At 51.9% G+C, this 15648-nt stretch overlaps 1 protein-coding gene across 5 annotated transcripts in view; it reads left to right on the top strand.

Moving 5' to 3' along the window:
* Nucleotides 1-15446, top strand: part of SYT7 (synaptotagmin 7) — a 166080-nt gene extending 150634 nt beyond the window's left edge. For all 5 annotated transcript variants that reach the window (XM_074954645.1, XM_074954646.1, XM_074954644.1 and 2 more), the window contains 3 exons: nt 142-256; nt 762-961; nt 14447-15446. In XM_074954645.1, the coding sequence (XP_074810746.1) occupies nt 142-256; nt 762-961; nt 14447-14551 (420 nt within the window). In that variant the 3' untranslated portion in view covers nt 14552-15446. The remainder of the gene's footprint in view (nt 1-141; nt 257-761; nt 962-14446) is intronic.
* Nucleotides 15447-15648: the final 202 nt, after the last annotated feature.

Below are 15648 nucleotides of genomic sequence, written 5' to 3'. Positions count from 1 at the left end.
AGAAGCAAAGCATGTTACAGCCATAAATATGTTTGAAGGTGGTTTCTGTGGGGACAGGGCCGCCAAGGTGCTCTGGTTGAGCTAGGCTAGCTTGTGTCCCAGGGAGTTCTGCCAGTCTATAACAACCTCTCCTCTCTGCAGGGAAGTCGGGGAGAACTCCTCCTGTCCCTTTGCTACAACCCTTCCGGTAACTCCATCATTGTGAATATCATCAAAGCACGGAATCTGAAAGCCATGGACATCGGGGGGACTTCAGGTACTGGCAATCAGGGCCCTTCTTCTGTACTGAGCCAGGGGTACTGGCAGGGGCCATTCACCACAGCGTAGTAAGGTACAGGGTAACTGCAATCTATTCTTTCTCACCTTGGGGCCCCTCTGCCTCTCCTCAGGGAGGAACTTGTCCGGAGTTCCTCTGTCCCATACCAGGGAGAGAGTCCTCCTTTGTCTTCCACAGGGAACAGTCAGCTCTGAGTCTCTTCTGTCCCACAGTGGGAGAAACTCAAGAGTCCCCCTGACCTGTTTCAGCTCCCTAATACATCCTGCAGCGAAAAGGGGAGCTGCTCCACAGATCCCTCTCTCCTGCACTGAACAGGAGGCTGCAGGCCACCAGCTGAAAGAGAGGGCCCTGGCGTGAGAGGCAGGAAATCTGAGGACAGGCCAAGTTAAGGAGCAGAAGCGGGAGGAGCCCTGCCCTGGCCTAACAGCACTGTGCCCTGCCCTGGCCTAAGAGCACTGTGTCTGACCTCTCCTCTCCATGGCAGACCCCTACGTCAAGGTGTGGCTGATGTACAAGGACAAGAGGGTGGAGAAGAAGAAGACGGTGGTAATGAAGCGGTGCCTGAACCCAGTCTTCAACGAGTCCTTCATCTTCGACATCCCCACCGAGAAGCTGCGAGAGACGACCATCATCATCACCGTCATGGACAAGGACAGGCTGAGCCGGAACGATGTCATTGGCAAGGTGTGTCCCCCCCCAGACAGCCCTAGGGCCGCAGCTCTCCTGGGCTTGCGTGATGGAGGAGCAGGTCACAGGGGTGGCGGGAAAGTGGGTTCTGTCAGCACAGAGGGGAAGGGGCTATGGGAGGCCAAGGCGGGACCTTCACTAGCATCCCAGCGCAGCGCTCAGAGGGGCACACCACGGATATTTTGTATTCCCACCTCTGGGACAGGGAGAGGGCTTGAACACTTCCATTTAAAATGCCTGTTCCAGCACACAGCATTGCCATAGGCCACAGCCTCACGGCATTGCCATAGGCCATATGCACAGGTGCCACAGGTGCATGTAGGCCGTGGACATGCACTAAGGGCTTAGGCCACCAGCACATACCACTGGCAGAGGCCACCAGGGCAGCTGATCCACACATGTCACAGATATAGATAATGGGCACTGTCAGCACTGGGAGGCTGTGTCAGGTGGGGTCCGGCTGGGGTCTGTTCTGGCTCCAGCACTGGCCAGTGTTTTCACTAAGGACTCACAGAGTGGAGGAGAGACACAGCCAAAGCAAAGAGGGCTCGCAGGAGCCTGGGGCACACTGTTAACCCCTGCTGGGCCACACGGGGATGGTAATGCTTCACAGAGAGGGGCTTTGTCCCCCTGACTGCTCCCAAGTTAGCTCTTGCCAAGTGCATTCAGTCACCCGTCAGTACAAAGCTGCTAGGTCACTGAAGGGGCTGGAACTGTCCAGGGAGGTGTAAGAAGAGATGCATGCATGGCAGGGGCAGGGGAGGCTAATGGCTTGGCTGTTGTGATGTTGACAAGGAGCTATCGAGCATAGTAGGCCGGACACACACCAGCGGTGGGACTCAGTCCCAAAGGAGGTGATATTCCAGGCACTCCATTGCGGACATACAAAAATGCATACGCAGCTGCATGCCTAGTCTGTACACGCAGTTAACCAAGACTGTGTGCGCAAACGGCTGGTTGTATGTTAACCCCTCTTCCCCCCCACATACACATACAGCTGCCTGACTCTGACCCCACAAGGGCGTAGTAATAGCCTGCTCAAATTAGGCTTGCAGTGGCAATTGTGCCCCTCAGGGCTTTGACCCAGCTGGATTGTGTTAGCAGGAAGAGCCAGGACAAACAAGAGACAGCATTATTTCCTCCCTATCTTTAATGTCACACGATCCCGATCCACCCAATCCTAGGCCAGCACTGACTCCTCTCGCAATGGAGCCGCTCTGCAAGCTCACACTCAGTTGCTGTTCCTCCCTGGGTCTTTCCCAGCCTCGTTGCTCTGTAGATAACTGGTCCCTTCCCACATTTGTCTCTGTTCCACTTCTTCCTCTGCCAAGGCGGATGGCCTCACATGGCATTACTGAACCTCAGGCACCCGCAGCGCTGATCTCCCCAGCTCCCTTTGCTGCTGGCTTCCCCTTCTCCTGCATTTGCTATGGCTGATTTGGGCATCAGAGGCAAAGCTCGTGAATTTCCCCTTCCCCTAGCCTGTCAAGGAGAACATTAAGTGATGGGAATCCTAGCACTGACTCCTGAGGTTCCCTCCCTTGACATTGCTCCCTGCTCAGAGGTCTCCCCCTTAACAGTTACTCTCTGCTCCTTGTTCATCAGCCAGCTGCTAATACAAGCAACAATCGTTTGATCTACTGGGCCTTTTTCCAATGCCTGTGTCTTTTAGGTGGCTCTGCAAGGCATTTCTGGGGTTTGGCGATCCATTTTGCACCTTCCACAGGGATTACAGTGTCGCACAACACCACAGCCAACAGAGCCAATTGGGGAATCCCACAAGCTCTCTGCGGAGTTCACTGCAAACACCCCAAATATTGTGCCCCAGCAACATGGCGGCTCAGAGCCCCTCTGCCCTGCGCTAGCTTGAGGCGAAGAAAAGGGAATTCTACAGACCATTGGAACTGGTGCCACCAAAGCAACATAGCCCCAGGCAAGGAGAGAGGGCAACTGTCCATTCGTAAGAAGGGACGTTAATGCCAACCATGTCTTGGGAGTATAACGGGGAAGTCAGGAAGTGCCTTAAACAGAAATAAGAGACTCGTGAACTCATCTCTCAGCACACAGAGGAGTCCCTCACACAGAGGGCATAATGTGGAAATGATGGTGCTGTAGGGGAGGAAAACTCACCAACAATACCCTGTCTAGAGTGTCAAGCTCATGGTGCTCAAGCCAGAAAGTGCCCCATGCCTCCATTGCCACCTAGAGAATTCTGGACTGTGAAGATCCTGGAATCAGGTGAAGCCTACAGGGATCGGGAATTGATTTACTGTGAGAAACTATGCATAAGTCAGAGAATCGCTATAACATGGCCAGGACCATCTTCAGGGCACGTGGGGATAGGGAGCCAAATGTCGGAAACAGGAGCAACATCTCAGCTTTGTCCATAAAAAAATGTTGATGTATCCAGTTAGGAAAACGGAGCCACATCCATTGCTAGGATAATCAGGCGCAGCTCCACTGGGATCAATGGATTACACCCATGGGGAATTTGGTGTCTTCCCGCATGAGCAAAATGGCATGGAAAGGGAAGCCAGGTCCACCACCCAGATCACTGGGATGGAAATCTGGCCATTGTCCACGTAAGAGGTGAAGCACAAAAGCCTATAGCTTTGTGACAGCACTGAGCAGATGTAGGTACAAGAAAGCCACAAGACAGGAGAATAGAATTCCGTGGTTCTCATGGCCACTGGGAGACCAGAGAAGTTCCAGACTCCTATCTAGCAATGTGTGTGATACTGATTTGGACAGTGGAGAGTGAGCCCCACGGGTTGGGTTCAAATAGATACCTAACATTTTTTAAGCTTGTGCAGATGTCTCTCAGCCTCTTCTCCAGAAATTCCCAGCGTGCAGACACGACTGGTACCAGTCCAGTGCATTCCCGGTGTTGCTCCGCTAATCATCTAGGTGAGGCAGTAGCATCCAACTATCCACAATATCCACATCTGCCCATAGATCTAATAACACCATCAAGGACAGCTCTGTGTTTGCAAAGTGGTGAGTAAATCATCCCTGACGCTAGCAAGGGGATTCTTGGTGCTGTGTCCCCGACTGACTCTGGGCAGCTATTTCATTGCTGAACAGGACTGTCTAGATATTCCTCCAGCTCTGTTACCACTACTGAGTCCAGAATCTTGTCCACAAGTGTCTTGTTAGACACCAGTCTGTCCTTCCCAGTGCAGTTAGGATTTCACTGGCAGAAGAGCCACCACTTCCTTTACACCGACTTGAGAACAGCTGCCTCGAACGAGGACAGCTGAGCTGCATCGGGACAGCGTGTCTCACCACTCCCAGATGCTCCAGAAGGAACACTGCTGGGCAAGGAATCACCCTTCAGCTAGCAGCACGGAGCCCAGCTATCGCACTGCGCAGCTCCAACTGTAAAGATGGCCCGAAAGCCCGTGGGCAAGCCGAGGCGATTGAGAGGCCAACCCCTAGTAATAAGTGACCACATGGGGGAGCTCAGGTCAAGTGGTCTGTCTAAAGTCTTCTTCTCCCTGAGCCAGAAGAGGCTGCTCACCTTCCCCCTCCATCACAGTTAACTATTTAAATGTTCATGTGAGGTTAGTGCTGGTGAAAGATGCTAGATTGACAGCCCTGGAGTGGGACATCTTCTGTTAATCCCCAGCATGCACAGTATGAGCAAGGCCCATCGCTGTCATCATCATCAAGGCAAATCCCAAAGGAATGTCGCTTCCTTGCAGATTGGGCACCACCCAGACTGATCTCTAGCTAGGTCCTTAAGGCGATTAGGCTGGATAGTCAGTCTGTGTCCATCGTCGGCAGTCCTATTGCACTACTGAAGCGCTTGGTACCCATGACCTTGCCAGTGGTGTAGCAGCATTCCTTGATACACACACTTCATAATTCATTGATCTTCCCTCCTGATGATATGTCTGCACTTAGAAAGCCACCAAACCCAAACCTGTGCTGATGGGAGGCAGTTTCTGGGTTCAGCTATGAATATCCTCATTGCTGACCTTGTCCTGCCACTTAATATGGAACAGCTGACAAAAACAGTGCTATCCCTCATCTCTGACCTGGAAAGATCACCTTTATAGAAGGGTGGGAGTTCATGGTCCTTGCCCCATTCAAGCCTCAAGCTCTCTTTTGAGACTGCTGTCAAGAGGGTATTGATTGGTTTCATGACGTAGATACATATCCACTGGGAAGTGGGCCAAGACCACTGAATTCATCCCACCCAAGCTACCAAACAGATGTCAGATGGGAACCTGCCTACCTAAATTCAAACCAGTGGCCTGGAGGCGAAAGGCCCCATAGCCCGGTAACCATTCACTGAGCCCCGCCCCCCCCCCAGCCCTCCAGGTAACTCTATTAACTAAAGAAAGGTTCATCCATCAATAAAAAAAGCAAGCTGAAACAACTTTGCTTGCAGTAGCCACACCTCAGTGTCTCGGTCTCCTCGCCTTTCCCACAGCCTCCTATTGCTCCGTCACCCTATGCGGATGAGAGCCCATCCCAAAAGCCATGTGACTTTCCAACATGTCTTCCTGGCCCTGGAACGGCCACGGAATATGAACACTAGTCATTCATTGCATACGCACGGGGGGAGCCTCCCAAAGAACTACTCCATACTACAGCCAATCCTAGAAGAAACCCCAGGTCCCAAAAGGCACCGGAATTCTGGAAAAGTTTGGATCTGGCACTAAACTCTGCAACCAGCCCAGCAACAGTCTCAGCTCCGACTTGACATGATCCAAGAGTTGCTAATCCAGCCAACAACCGGGATACCAAGGAAATGAGCCATCCACTGTGTCTAATGGATCTCTCTGCCTAAGCTTTTCTGCTACACTTGTCTCTCCAGTGTACAGCAGAACCTGCTTTAGGGTGAACTTGAATCTAATGAAACTCTGTTTATAGGGAAATAAAATGAAAGGCTCAGTGCTCTGCAGTTCCAGGTAGAGTGTAATCTCCACCTACAACAAAGCTGTCCTGTGGAGGAAAAATATCTCATGCTGTGGGGAGTGATCCTCTGACTTTTACTCAGGAGAGTACATCCATTGGCTTTAATGGGGCTGCTTGTGTGAGTAACGGAGGCAAGATCGGGCCCAGTAAGATGGGATCTATACTTTGGATATAGTGCCTTCTGATCTTACAGCAAACACTCATTGCACATGTATTCCAAGGCTGAGTCGCCCTGAGTCCTAACCAAAGAACTAGTTAACAACCTTGAGTTAGACCCTCAGCAGGTGTAAATCAGCCAAGCTCCAAGGACCTCAGTGAAGCTACAGCCAATTTATACCAGCTGGGGATCTGGCCCATTGACTCAAGTGGAATGATGCTGATTTACGTCAGTTGGGGAAGGATCTAACCCATTGATTCCAATGGAGATACAGCCAGTTTACACCAGTTGGGGAGCTGGCCCCTTATTTGTAAAGACAAAATTACAGGCGGTACTTACAAAAAATAAATCTGTTGTAAATCTGATTTACACTAAGTATCTATAACTCTCCCCCCATTAGGGTAATGATGATACATTGACGTGGTAATCTCATTATTATTACTGCATGCTGCAGGGAGTCAATTATTCCCTCATGCCGGGCTGCAATAAAACAAACACCACGTCTATTACATTAAAAGCAGAACATGAAGGCGGCATTAAGAAGCTGAGAGTTTAAGCACAGTCAGGCCACAAAGTGAGAGGACAGCTGGTAGCGTTGCCTTGGGCCTCAGCCGCGGCTGTGTGTTCAATTCTTGACTCCGCTGTAGCCCCCTGTGTGACTAAGGGCCGGTCACCTCACCTCTCTGGCCCTCAGTTCTCCATGTGTCCGAGGGGGGGATGATCCTTCCCTTCTCCCGCCCTTTGTCTGTTTAGGGTGTAAGGTCTGTGGGGCACGGGCAGCCTCTCACTAAGTGTGTGTGCAGCACCTAGCGCAGCTTGATTGGAGCCTCAGGTGCTACCGTGATAGTGATACAAGTAGACAGCCCAAACTCTCTTCCCCTTTGTACCAATGCAACCCATCGACCACCAGTGAGGATACACATGTGTCACCGAGGCTGGATTCTGGTCCAAGGTTTGCAGCAACATTAACTCAGCTACGTTGCAAACACAGCGTCATCATAGGTAGGATTTTCCAAAGCGCCTATGTGACTTAAGAGACATTTGAACAACTAGCCTTCAATCACCCAAGGCCCTCCCAGCCCCCTGCAGGGCTGCTTCATGTCTGTGGGTATGTCTACAGTTTGAGCTGCGGCGTAATTCCTAGCTCAAGTAAATATGCCCACACTAGCTCTGATGGAGCTAGTGTGCTAAAAACAGATCATTGGCATGGGGGGGGGCCGCAAGCTGTGGGCGGGGCTAGCCGCAGCAAATATATACCTAGCATATCAGACAGGATCCTACTGGGGCAGCTAGCCCTTCCCACCACGCATGCTTGCTGTGGCTACACTTCTATTTTTAGCATGCTAGTCAATCAGCACTAACGTGGGTATGACTCCTTAAGCTGGGAACTGCACTTCCCAGCTTCAGTGTTGACCCTCTTTTATGGAACAGGTGCCTCTATCCTATAAAATCGGGCAGGATCAGATTTGGTTATGCTACTCAAACCAGAAACACCAGGAGGCCAGAATGAGAGCGGGATGGGATTTTTCCGTGCCTCGATTTTTCATAACAAAAATGCCAATATGTTGAAATTGAAGCTGTTCACATATCAGGATTGGGGCCAATGCCTTTCCCAACTGGAAAAATGTCAAAGGAAAAAGTTTTGAAATTGTCGAAATGGTTCACGTCAACGTTTTCAAAACAACAAATTCCAGTGTTGTGGTGTGAAACGACTTTTGAAATGTAAGCTAATTAGTCTGAAAGAAAGGTTTTTTAAAAGTGGGAGAGAAGTCAAAATGGAAACCTGGTGTTTTGGTTGACCTGAAATGGGGAAACAATTGGTTTTTGGGTTCACAAATATTTTCGAGATTTTGACTTTTTGTCCTGATTCAAGACAGGAAAAAGATTTGGAACACTTGAAAAATATTCGTGCCAGAACCCAGGTGTAAACTGACTGGGAGAGATGAGAGCAGAGGACGCTGCAGGCTATGTGGGGAGACTGCATGCTGAGAAAGCATGGAGATCTTAACCTGTTAGGATTCTCATGTCTCATTCCCACTGTCCTCACTGGAAAAGGAGATGTCCATGGGACAGCCTCTGTCTTTTGGAAGTGCACTTGGCAATAGGGAGAAGCGGCCTCAGTGAAATCCACTGGCCTAACTGATTTCACTGCAGGCTCAGCAGTGGTTCTCTCCCATCCATGCAGTGAGACCAGCGAGGAGAGCAGCATTTTCCTCCCCCATTTAACTACGCTGCTTCTCTTGCTTTAAATGGTGTCTCCCCCTGAGAAGGTTCAAACCCTTACAGTTCTCTGCATGCCGTGCACATTACATTAACATTGCAGGGCTCCGTATTGACTCTTAAGGATTGTACAGCCAGCATGCCCAGCTCTTGGTTCAGGAGCTGATTTGTCTAGCTGCCGGCAGTGTTGCAAGCCCCACCTGGTATCTGGAGACCCAACAGGGGCCTGACTGCCTCCAGCATCATTCCAGGGACATTTGGCCAATGCGGGAGGCAAAATGGAATCCAGCTCGCTCTCCTGTAGCTGGGAGGGAAGCAAGGTCTCTTGATCCAAACAAGCCATTTTCAGCAGTTTTTCTAACCATCGCCATCCTTGAGAGTCGGGGGCCAGATCCCCTGCTGATGTAAATCAGCATCGCCTTGGTGAGCTCAGCACGGGCTACACTAATGTACCCCAGCTGAGTGTCTGACCCAGGATTGTTTAAAGGGGAAAAAAGAGGTTTTTTTCTCCTCTCTTGTAATTCAAAAATAGATGAACCAATTATGCACAAACTTTTCAGAAAAGCTTCCTAGACTTTGCTACAGTGACAGGCATGTAGATTAGATTAGATAGATTACACACAGTAGGTAGGTTGATGTGACACTTTTGGGGGTTACCCCAGGTGGCCAGGGTGAATCACTACCAGCTGCATACAGCATAAGAGAGGCTTTTCTGTGCCCACCAGAAGAAAGCCTCCCAATTCTATAGGCAACCCAAGTGCTCTGATCCAGGCTCCGCAAGCCTGCTACTCTTCCCCTCTGCAGGCTAGCAGTTGGCACACCCCACCTGCCGGGTGTAGCGTGTGGGTACTGGGTGGTGTTAGTGGCCTGTGGAATGGAGGAGGTCAGACTGGATGCCCTGCTGGGCCCTTCTGGACTTCAACTCTACAACTCTATGACCTTGTTACACTCTCATGTCCAGTCCCTGGTCTTCCAGACACCTGCAGTGTACACCAATCTGCTGCCTCTGTGGAAGCCATGTATTCTGTCCTGCAGCAATCTCCTCCTGGCCTTGGTTATACTGAGGGCTGCCCCTCATCCCCCTCCCCTGTGGACATCTCGCTGTTCTCTGCTGCTAAGGGTGTGGAGATCTCACCTCCCACGTCAGCTGCCTCCCCCTCTGCAGGGTGTGTGTCTGGGACCCCAGGGGGACACTCCCTCTTGCTGCAGGTCACAATATTAACAGCCCTAGGCAGTGAAATAATATCATTCCGCACTCGCACATCCACAGTTTCTGGAGAACCCCCGCCTTAAAGTTCCTTTTAAACCTTCTCCCACAAGCTCAGTGTGAGCCAAAGGTCCCATGGTTTCGGATTCCCCCAGGGCCAAGGGCTTTACCCTCTCTTCTGGGAGCACATCAGACTCCTTAATCATATCCTCCTTGACAAGTGGGTCATGGACCCCTGTGTCCCTCCAGCCTCGGCACATTCTGCTGTTTACCTTGGTATCTTTGTCCACCTCCAGTAGGTCAAACTGGACAAAATTAACTGGGACCCTCTTATGGACCCTGGGGGGCTCTGGATCGGGGATTCCTTAAACTGCCCAGTTCAGGGTTGGCATTGGGATTCCACGTGGGAAGCACATTGCTTCATCATGCATTCACTAGCCTCAAACAGGTAACAGCTTCTGGGACCATCCCACTGGACTGGGAACCTGTTATTGGTGTTGCCAGGAGGGGACCATTTCTGGGGTGGTATGAATTTAGACCTACCTCTCCTGCCTTCTTCCCCAGGACAAATCAGGGACCCTCCTTTATGCCGGGACGTTGCCCATCCCTCTGTGGCATGCGCTCCACAAATGGTCTTGCACCTATAGATCAGCTCCGTCTTTTACAGTCATTGGGGTTTTATCCCACACTGCAGCCCTTACTTCATCAGTGCTGCAGGCATCAAAGAATGGCTCGTGAGCAAACATGTCGACCAGCTTTTCACAACCCTCTGCCCCTTTACCCCTTAGCCACTTGCTTAAATAATCCCATTTTATAAACATAGTTCCCGTGACTCATCTGATCATGTTTGCTGAGGTTTCTAAACTGTAGGCGATATACCTCGGGGGATTTGAAACATTTTCAATAGTTTCCTTGCACCGATCATAAACCAGAGCCTCCCACAGATCCATATAATTAAACACGTGTAAGGCTTTATCAGAGAGTTTGAGAAGCAAGACAGTCATTTTTGTGCACCAGGAATCTGGTGTACTCTGTGAATCCTCTCAGAGGTAATCAGATGCTCCTCTATGGACTGCCTGTCCCTGCAGCTTGGGCATCGTTTCTCATAGCTGGTTGATCCCTGGGGGGCGGGGCACTATTTTGTAATTCTTATTTTGTAATTCCAGCACTCTAAGCTTTTGCTCAACTGTGTTCATGCTTTCAGCACCATCAGTCTCCAATGGGCAGCTTCCTGGACTGCTTTCTCTCTCTTGCAGCCTCTCTCCTTCATCCACCTCTGGTGCTCTCATTCCTTTTCCAATTTCACCAACTCCGATCTGGTCATCTGGGATGAAGTGGGAATGTTCTTAACGGTTTGTCAAAATACTCTGTGTGTGCCTCAGTTTCCCCCATGTGTTACTTAAGTGTCTACTTCTAGGTGGTGGGACAAGGGTGTGTAATCATTACAGAGACCCCCAGGTGTGACTGCCTGGGCTCAGACAATGGCCAACACTCAGTATGCTGGCAGCTGATCACCGGGCCCATCCTCTGCAAGAACAAGCCAGAGATGTTGGAGAACAAAGCGCCGGGTGGAGGCCAGGTGACCCGTTTGCCCAGGAAAGAGACAAAGGCCGGAGGAGGGGCAAACTGGGTGTGACAGAGGCTGGGCTGCTGGAAGCTGGTTAGTCTGTGGTTGGGGGATTGAAGAGGGGAAAGCTCTGGGCTCGGGATTACCCCATGCCCTCCAGGATGGACTTTGCTAAAAGTTCCTAATTTCTGTGCTAACAAACTCTGTTCTACGCTGTGTTCCCGACGACAAATAAGCCCTTCTGTTTTCTACTGCTGACTGCAGAGTGGGGATGCACGGCCCCTTTTGGAGCGTATAAGGCTTCCCCAGGTGTCCCATCCAGGTGGACTCACTGCGGGAAGCTCACAGTGTGAACAGGGGCACTGAACGCTCCGAGGTCAGACCCAGGAGGCGCTGGAGCCAAGGAGGTGTGCCCTGGTGAGAGTGTGCCCTCAGGCAAGACACGCTGCTCTAGAGCCTTGTCTGACTTCATTCAGAGCAGTTCCAGAGCACCCAGCCTGTGACTACGTGACATCATCTCCAGCCGAAAGGCTGCTTTGTTGAGGGCTGTGCCAGGCTGGCCCCCATTGCTGGGAGTCGCACCCAGATCTGCATTCCCCACATTTTCATTCATTCCCAAGGGATCTAGCCGCTCTCCCTACAACTTGTTCCATGAGCGTAAACCTCGTTCCCGCAGCAGCTGATCCACATTGGGCACGCAGCTGCTCTGACTGCCATGGAGTCCATTTGCAATGTGTTTCATGGCCACTGTTCTGTGGCCCTCTCCCGAAATAGACAGAAACCAACAAAATGTCTCCTTTTTCTCTCCTGTCTCTAACCGTATTACCTTCGAGCCTTTAGGATAGGTCTGTCAGTGTACGTTGTACATGCCTTGAGCCCTTTTTCCTTCCCTTGTACAGCCACAGACGTTTGTCTCAGTTCAGAATCGGGGCATTTCATTAACGTCAGCTCAGTCCTGATGGTCCCCTACTCACAGTCTTTCCTTGGCGTTCTTTTGTCCGTCTCAGTGCTCAAGCCTGCATCTGCTGCAGGCTGCAAACCCAGAGCTGGGCTGGGTCGATGGATGTCCGTTGTTCTCAGGGTTGATTGAGTCCGCTCTGGAGACCCATCCTGCCTCAGGCGACAAGTTTCACCTCCAATGGCTTTGGAACCCAATATTCTGCAAGTGATATAACGCTACAATTGTTCCCCACACAGATAGGAGGCCAGGTGTCCAGTTTTGAACCAGGCAGTTCTCTTTGTGGGCGGTTTGTCCCGCATCCAGTACTGAGACAAAGCCGGATGTGGTTTTGGCCGTTATCAGACGGAGGACACCATTTTGAAGAGTGCGCCACTCCGCCCCTGCTGGTGTGACCTCGCATGCACCCTCACGCCGGCAGGTGTGGGGTCACACCAGCGGGATCAGGCCCAGGCCATTCGCAAAATATCCAGTATTCAAGAAATGAATGAGTGGCCACCCTATGTACAAACATCCTGCAATAACCATGATAATTAGCTCATTCTTAGCTTTTAGAGTCCACAAGACCCCTTGGTTGAAATATCTGGAGGACAGTTGGACACAGATGTAATATACCTGCCTGGGCATGTCTGTGTCAAAAGGCAGGTAGGTAGATCAAGTGTGGTACAGCAGGCAGGGCAAGAGAGAGAGAGACATTTCATTACTAAAGGAAATTTGTTGAGAAAGTTCCAAGCAACAGAGCAAAGAACTTGAAAGAAACTTGCAAAGGAAAATTGTCAAGTATGTTCCAGGCAACTGCAGCCCGAGGTTGAGAATAGATTGCCCTCCACAACCTCAACCACAGCTCTGCTGCTGGCAACATGATAATAACTTCTGATTGAATAATTACCAGTATATAGCATACCTTAAGTCAAGCTATGAAATCCTGTTACTTTGAGTGACAATCACAAGGCTCCATTAGTGCATCTGGAACACACGTCTCAGCTGTCAGCATGCAGGAGGGTTGACACGCACATTTTCAACGTGGCTGTATAGAAAATCGGCAGATAAAAATAACCCAGCCTGTGCGGAGGGGTTTTCACTCGCTTGCATTGCCTTGTAGCTAATTCTGACGCCTCCATCAAATTTGCTTGGCAGAGGAGGGATGCAGGGTATCAGCTGATGTTATCACAAGAGGTCCATGGAACGGGGCTGCGGATGAGAGGCCCAAGGAGGGGAAGGGTTGAGATTTAGTGGCCAGAGATGCATGCCCCAAAGAGGAACCTGGTGTTTATTGCAGAGCTTCTCTGCACTGTGCCTAATTGCCTGGAACTGGCAGGTGGTCGGTGCTTTTCTCTGAACGGTGTTGCCAGTTGTTAGCAAAGTAGAGGTGTCGTGTTAGTGACACAGCCTCACGTCCGTAGGCAGCAAATTATATGGGCCCATGGTGCCCTTGCTCCACCAATATTTAGGAACGTGGACCCGGCTCCACCAATGTTTGGGCTTACTGCGCTTTGGGGGGCCCGGCGCTTCAGGGGGACATGGGATCCAGGGGAGCCTGGGTGGTTAGCAGGGGGCCTGGTGCCGGCAGCAGTGAGCATCCTGCCCTGCCCTGCCGGCTACCGGTGTCGCTCGGGGGAGGGGGTGGAAGCCAGAAAGTGGCGGGGTGGGGCTTGGGGGAAGGGGTTCTGGGCACCACCAAAAATTATACAAATCTGGCGCCCAGGCTCACATCCCGCTGAATATCTGTCTGCTTCAGAGCATGGGTCATCTCCAGATAGCCAGAACATCTCAAGGGCACCTCCCCGGCAGCTGCAACCCCTCCCGTTCACCAGTGGGTCTGCACAGCTAGCTGGTCCTCTTCTCCCCCAGACCCACCAGCCCACCACCTTGCTACCCTGGCCACGCCTCTCTTGCTGGTCCATCAGGCCAACTCCAACAAGGGCAAGGGGCTGGCTTGGGGGACAAGAGCTGGGAGGCAGGTCCAGGCGTGGGGGCCGCAGAACTTAGTGTACAAAGAGGGAGGGCAGCAATAGAATAGGAAGGAACATGCTGGGAGCAGGACAACGAGAGGAGAGATACGGTCATGGGCAAGGCGGCAAGGGTTTGGATGAGGAGCCAGAGCAGGACTTTACTTGTGTAAATGGTGGACCTTGAAGTCTTTAAATCAAGATTTGAGGACATCAGTAACTCAGCCAGAGCTTCGGGGTCTATTGCAGGATTGGGTGGGTGAAGTCCTATGGCCTGCAACGTGCAGCAGGTCAGACTTGATGATCATGATGCTCCCTTCTGGCCTTTAAAGTCTCTGAGCAGCAATCCAGAGAGCTAAAGGGAGGCCGATGGAGTCAGTGCAGCAGGGAGGAAGGTGACCCTAGCTGCAGTGTTGGAAGGGGGTGGTGCAGAGCTGAGCTGTGGCCCAGGCACACAAGGAGGGGGAGTCAGTGACTCTTGGGTTTCTCTCCCTGTAGATTTACCTGTCCTGGAAGAGTGGCCCCGGCGAGGTGAAGCACTGGAAGGATATGATCTCCCATCCCCGGCAGGCCGTGGCACAATGGCACCAGCTGAAGGCCTGAGCGGCAGCGGCTGAGAATTCTTTCTGGCTTTCACCGCTCGGAGTCGACGTTTCTTGGCCATGCTCTCGCTACTTTATGCACAACGGAGGCACCTGGGGATCCCCCTAGGGGATGAGCTCAGGGCTGACAAGGAGCTGAGGGTGTGAAGTTGGCAACGTTTCCAAACTCTGGGAAGCAGCGTTGGCCGCCCGCTGTGTCCACGGAGCGCCCGGCACCAATGGGAGCATCTTTAGTGCCCGACTTCCTGCTTTAGCCTTTCCTTCTGACTCGTTACGCCGAGAGAGAGACGCCAGCCCTCTAGGTGGGAAGAAGCCTCGGCGCTGGTTTGTTTTGGCCCTGGGGGGAGGGGAAGTGGTGTTGGCGCGACTGGCTCCTTGAGGTGGTGAGAGGAGGAGAGGCCTCCGCCACACGAGACTTCCTACGAGTTCTTCCAGCCCAAGGCCCGTTGGGAGCGGTCCCCCGAGGAAGCCAGCTTCTCCTAGGGGGCGCGTGGGCCTAGGAGGGGGGCTGGCAAGGGGGACGCGCCTTTCGTCTCCTTGAGGTCATTTATTTTTAATTCAATAAAACTTGTAAGAGTAATAAGAATAATATAAGTAATAGCGGCTAGAATCCCATCCCGGCCAGGGCTGGGGGAAGCCGCGTCACTCCAACAGCCTCCTGTGCGTTTGCTGTGTGCGTGTATAAGCGTGTTGTAAGTGTCACATGTTTGCGTGCGGGCTGCTCACGTCTCTCTTGCTCTCTGCCCTGCCTGGGAAGCAACCCCTGATCCCACAGGACGGTGGTGGTTCCAGTGCGGGAGGTGGGGTTTTTTTAATTGGCTGGTGCGTGGGGTTTGAAGGAACTGATGCCACATGGGGAGTGGGGCCAGTCTCTGCTGCCAGTCGATGCTTGATAGGGAGGGAGGCGGAAGGAGCCGGCCACCAGACAGGGTCTCCCCTCATGACCACTCTGTTGCATATGGGATTGGAAGCCATAACAGATGGATCGGTAGCCAAACTGGGCTCGGCTTTAGGGCTAATGAGAGCTTGACTGTAGACACCTCCCTCTGGCTGGTGAGGGCCTCATCCTGCTCAAACTGAGAGAATGTCCCAGCTCCC

The sequence above is a fragment of the Natator depressus genome, chromosome 6 (genome assembly GCF_965152275.1).
Source record: "Natator depressus isolate rNatDep1 chromosome 6, rNatDep2.hap1, whole genome shotgun sequence".
Lineage (NCBI taxonomy): Eukaryota > Metazoa > Chordata > Testudines > Cheloniidae > Natator > Natator depressus.
This window is presented reverse-complemented; position numbering and strand designations above follow the sequence as displayed.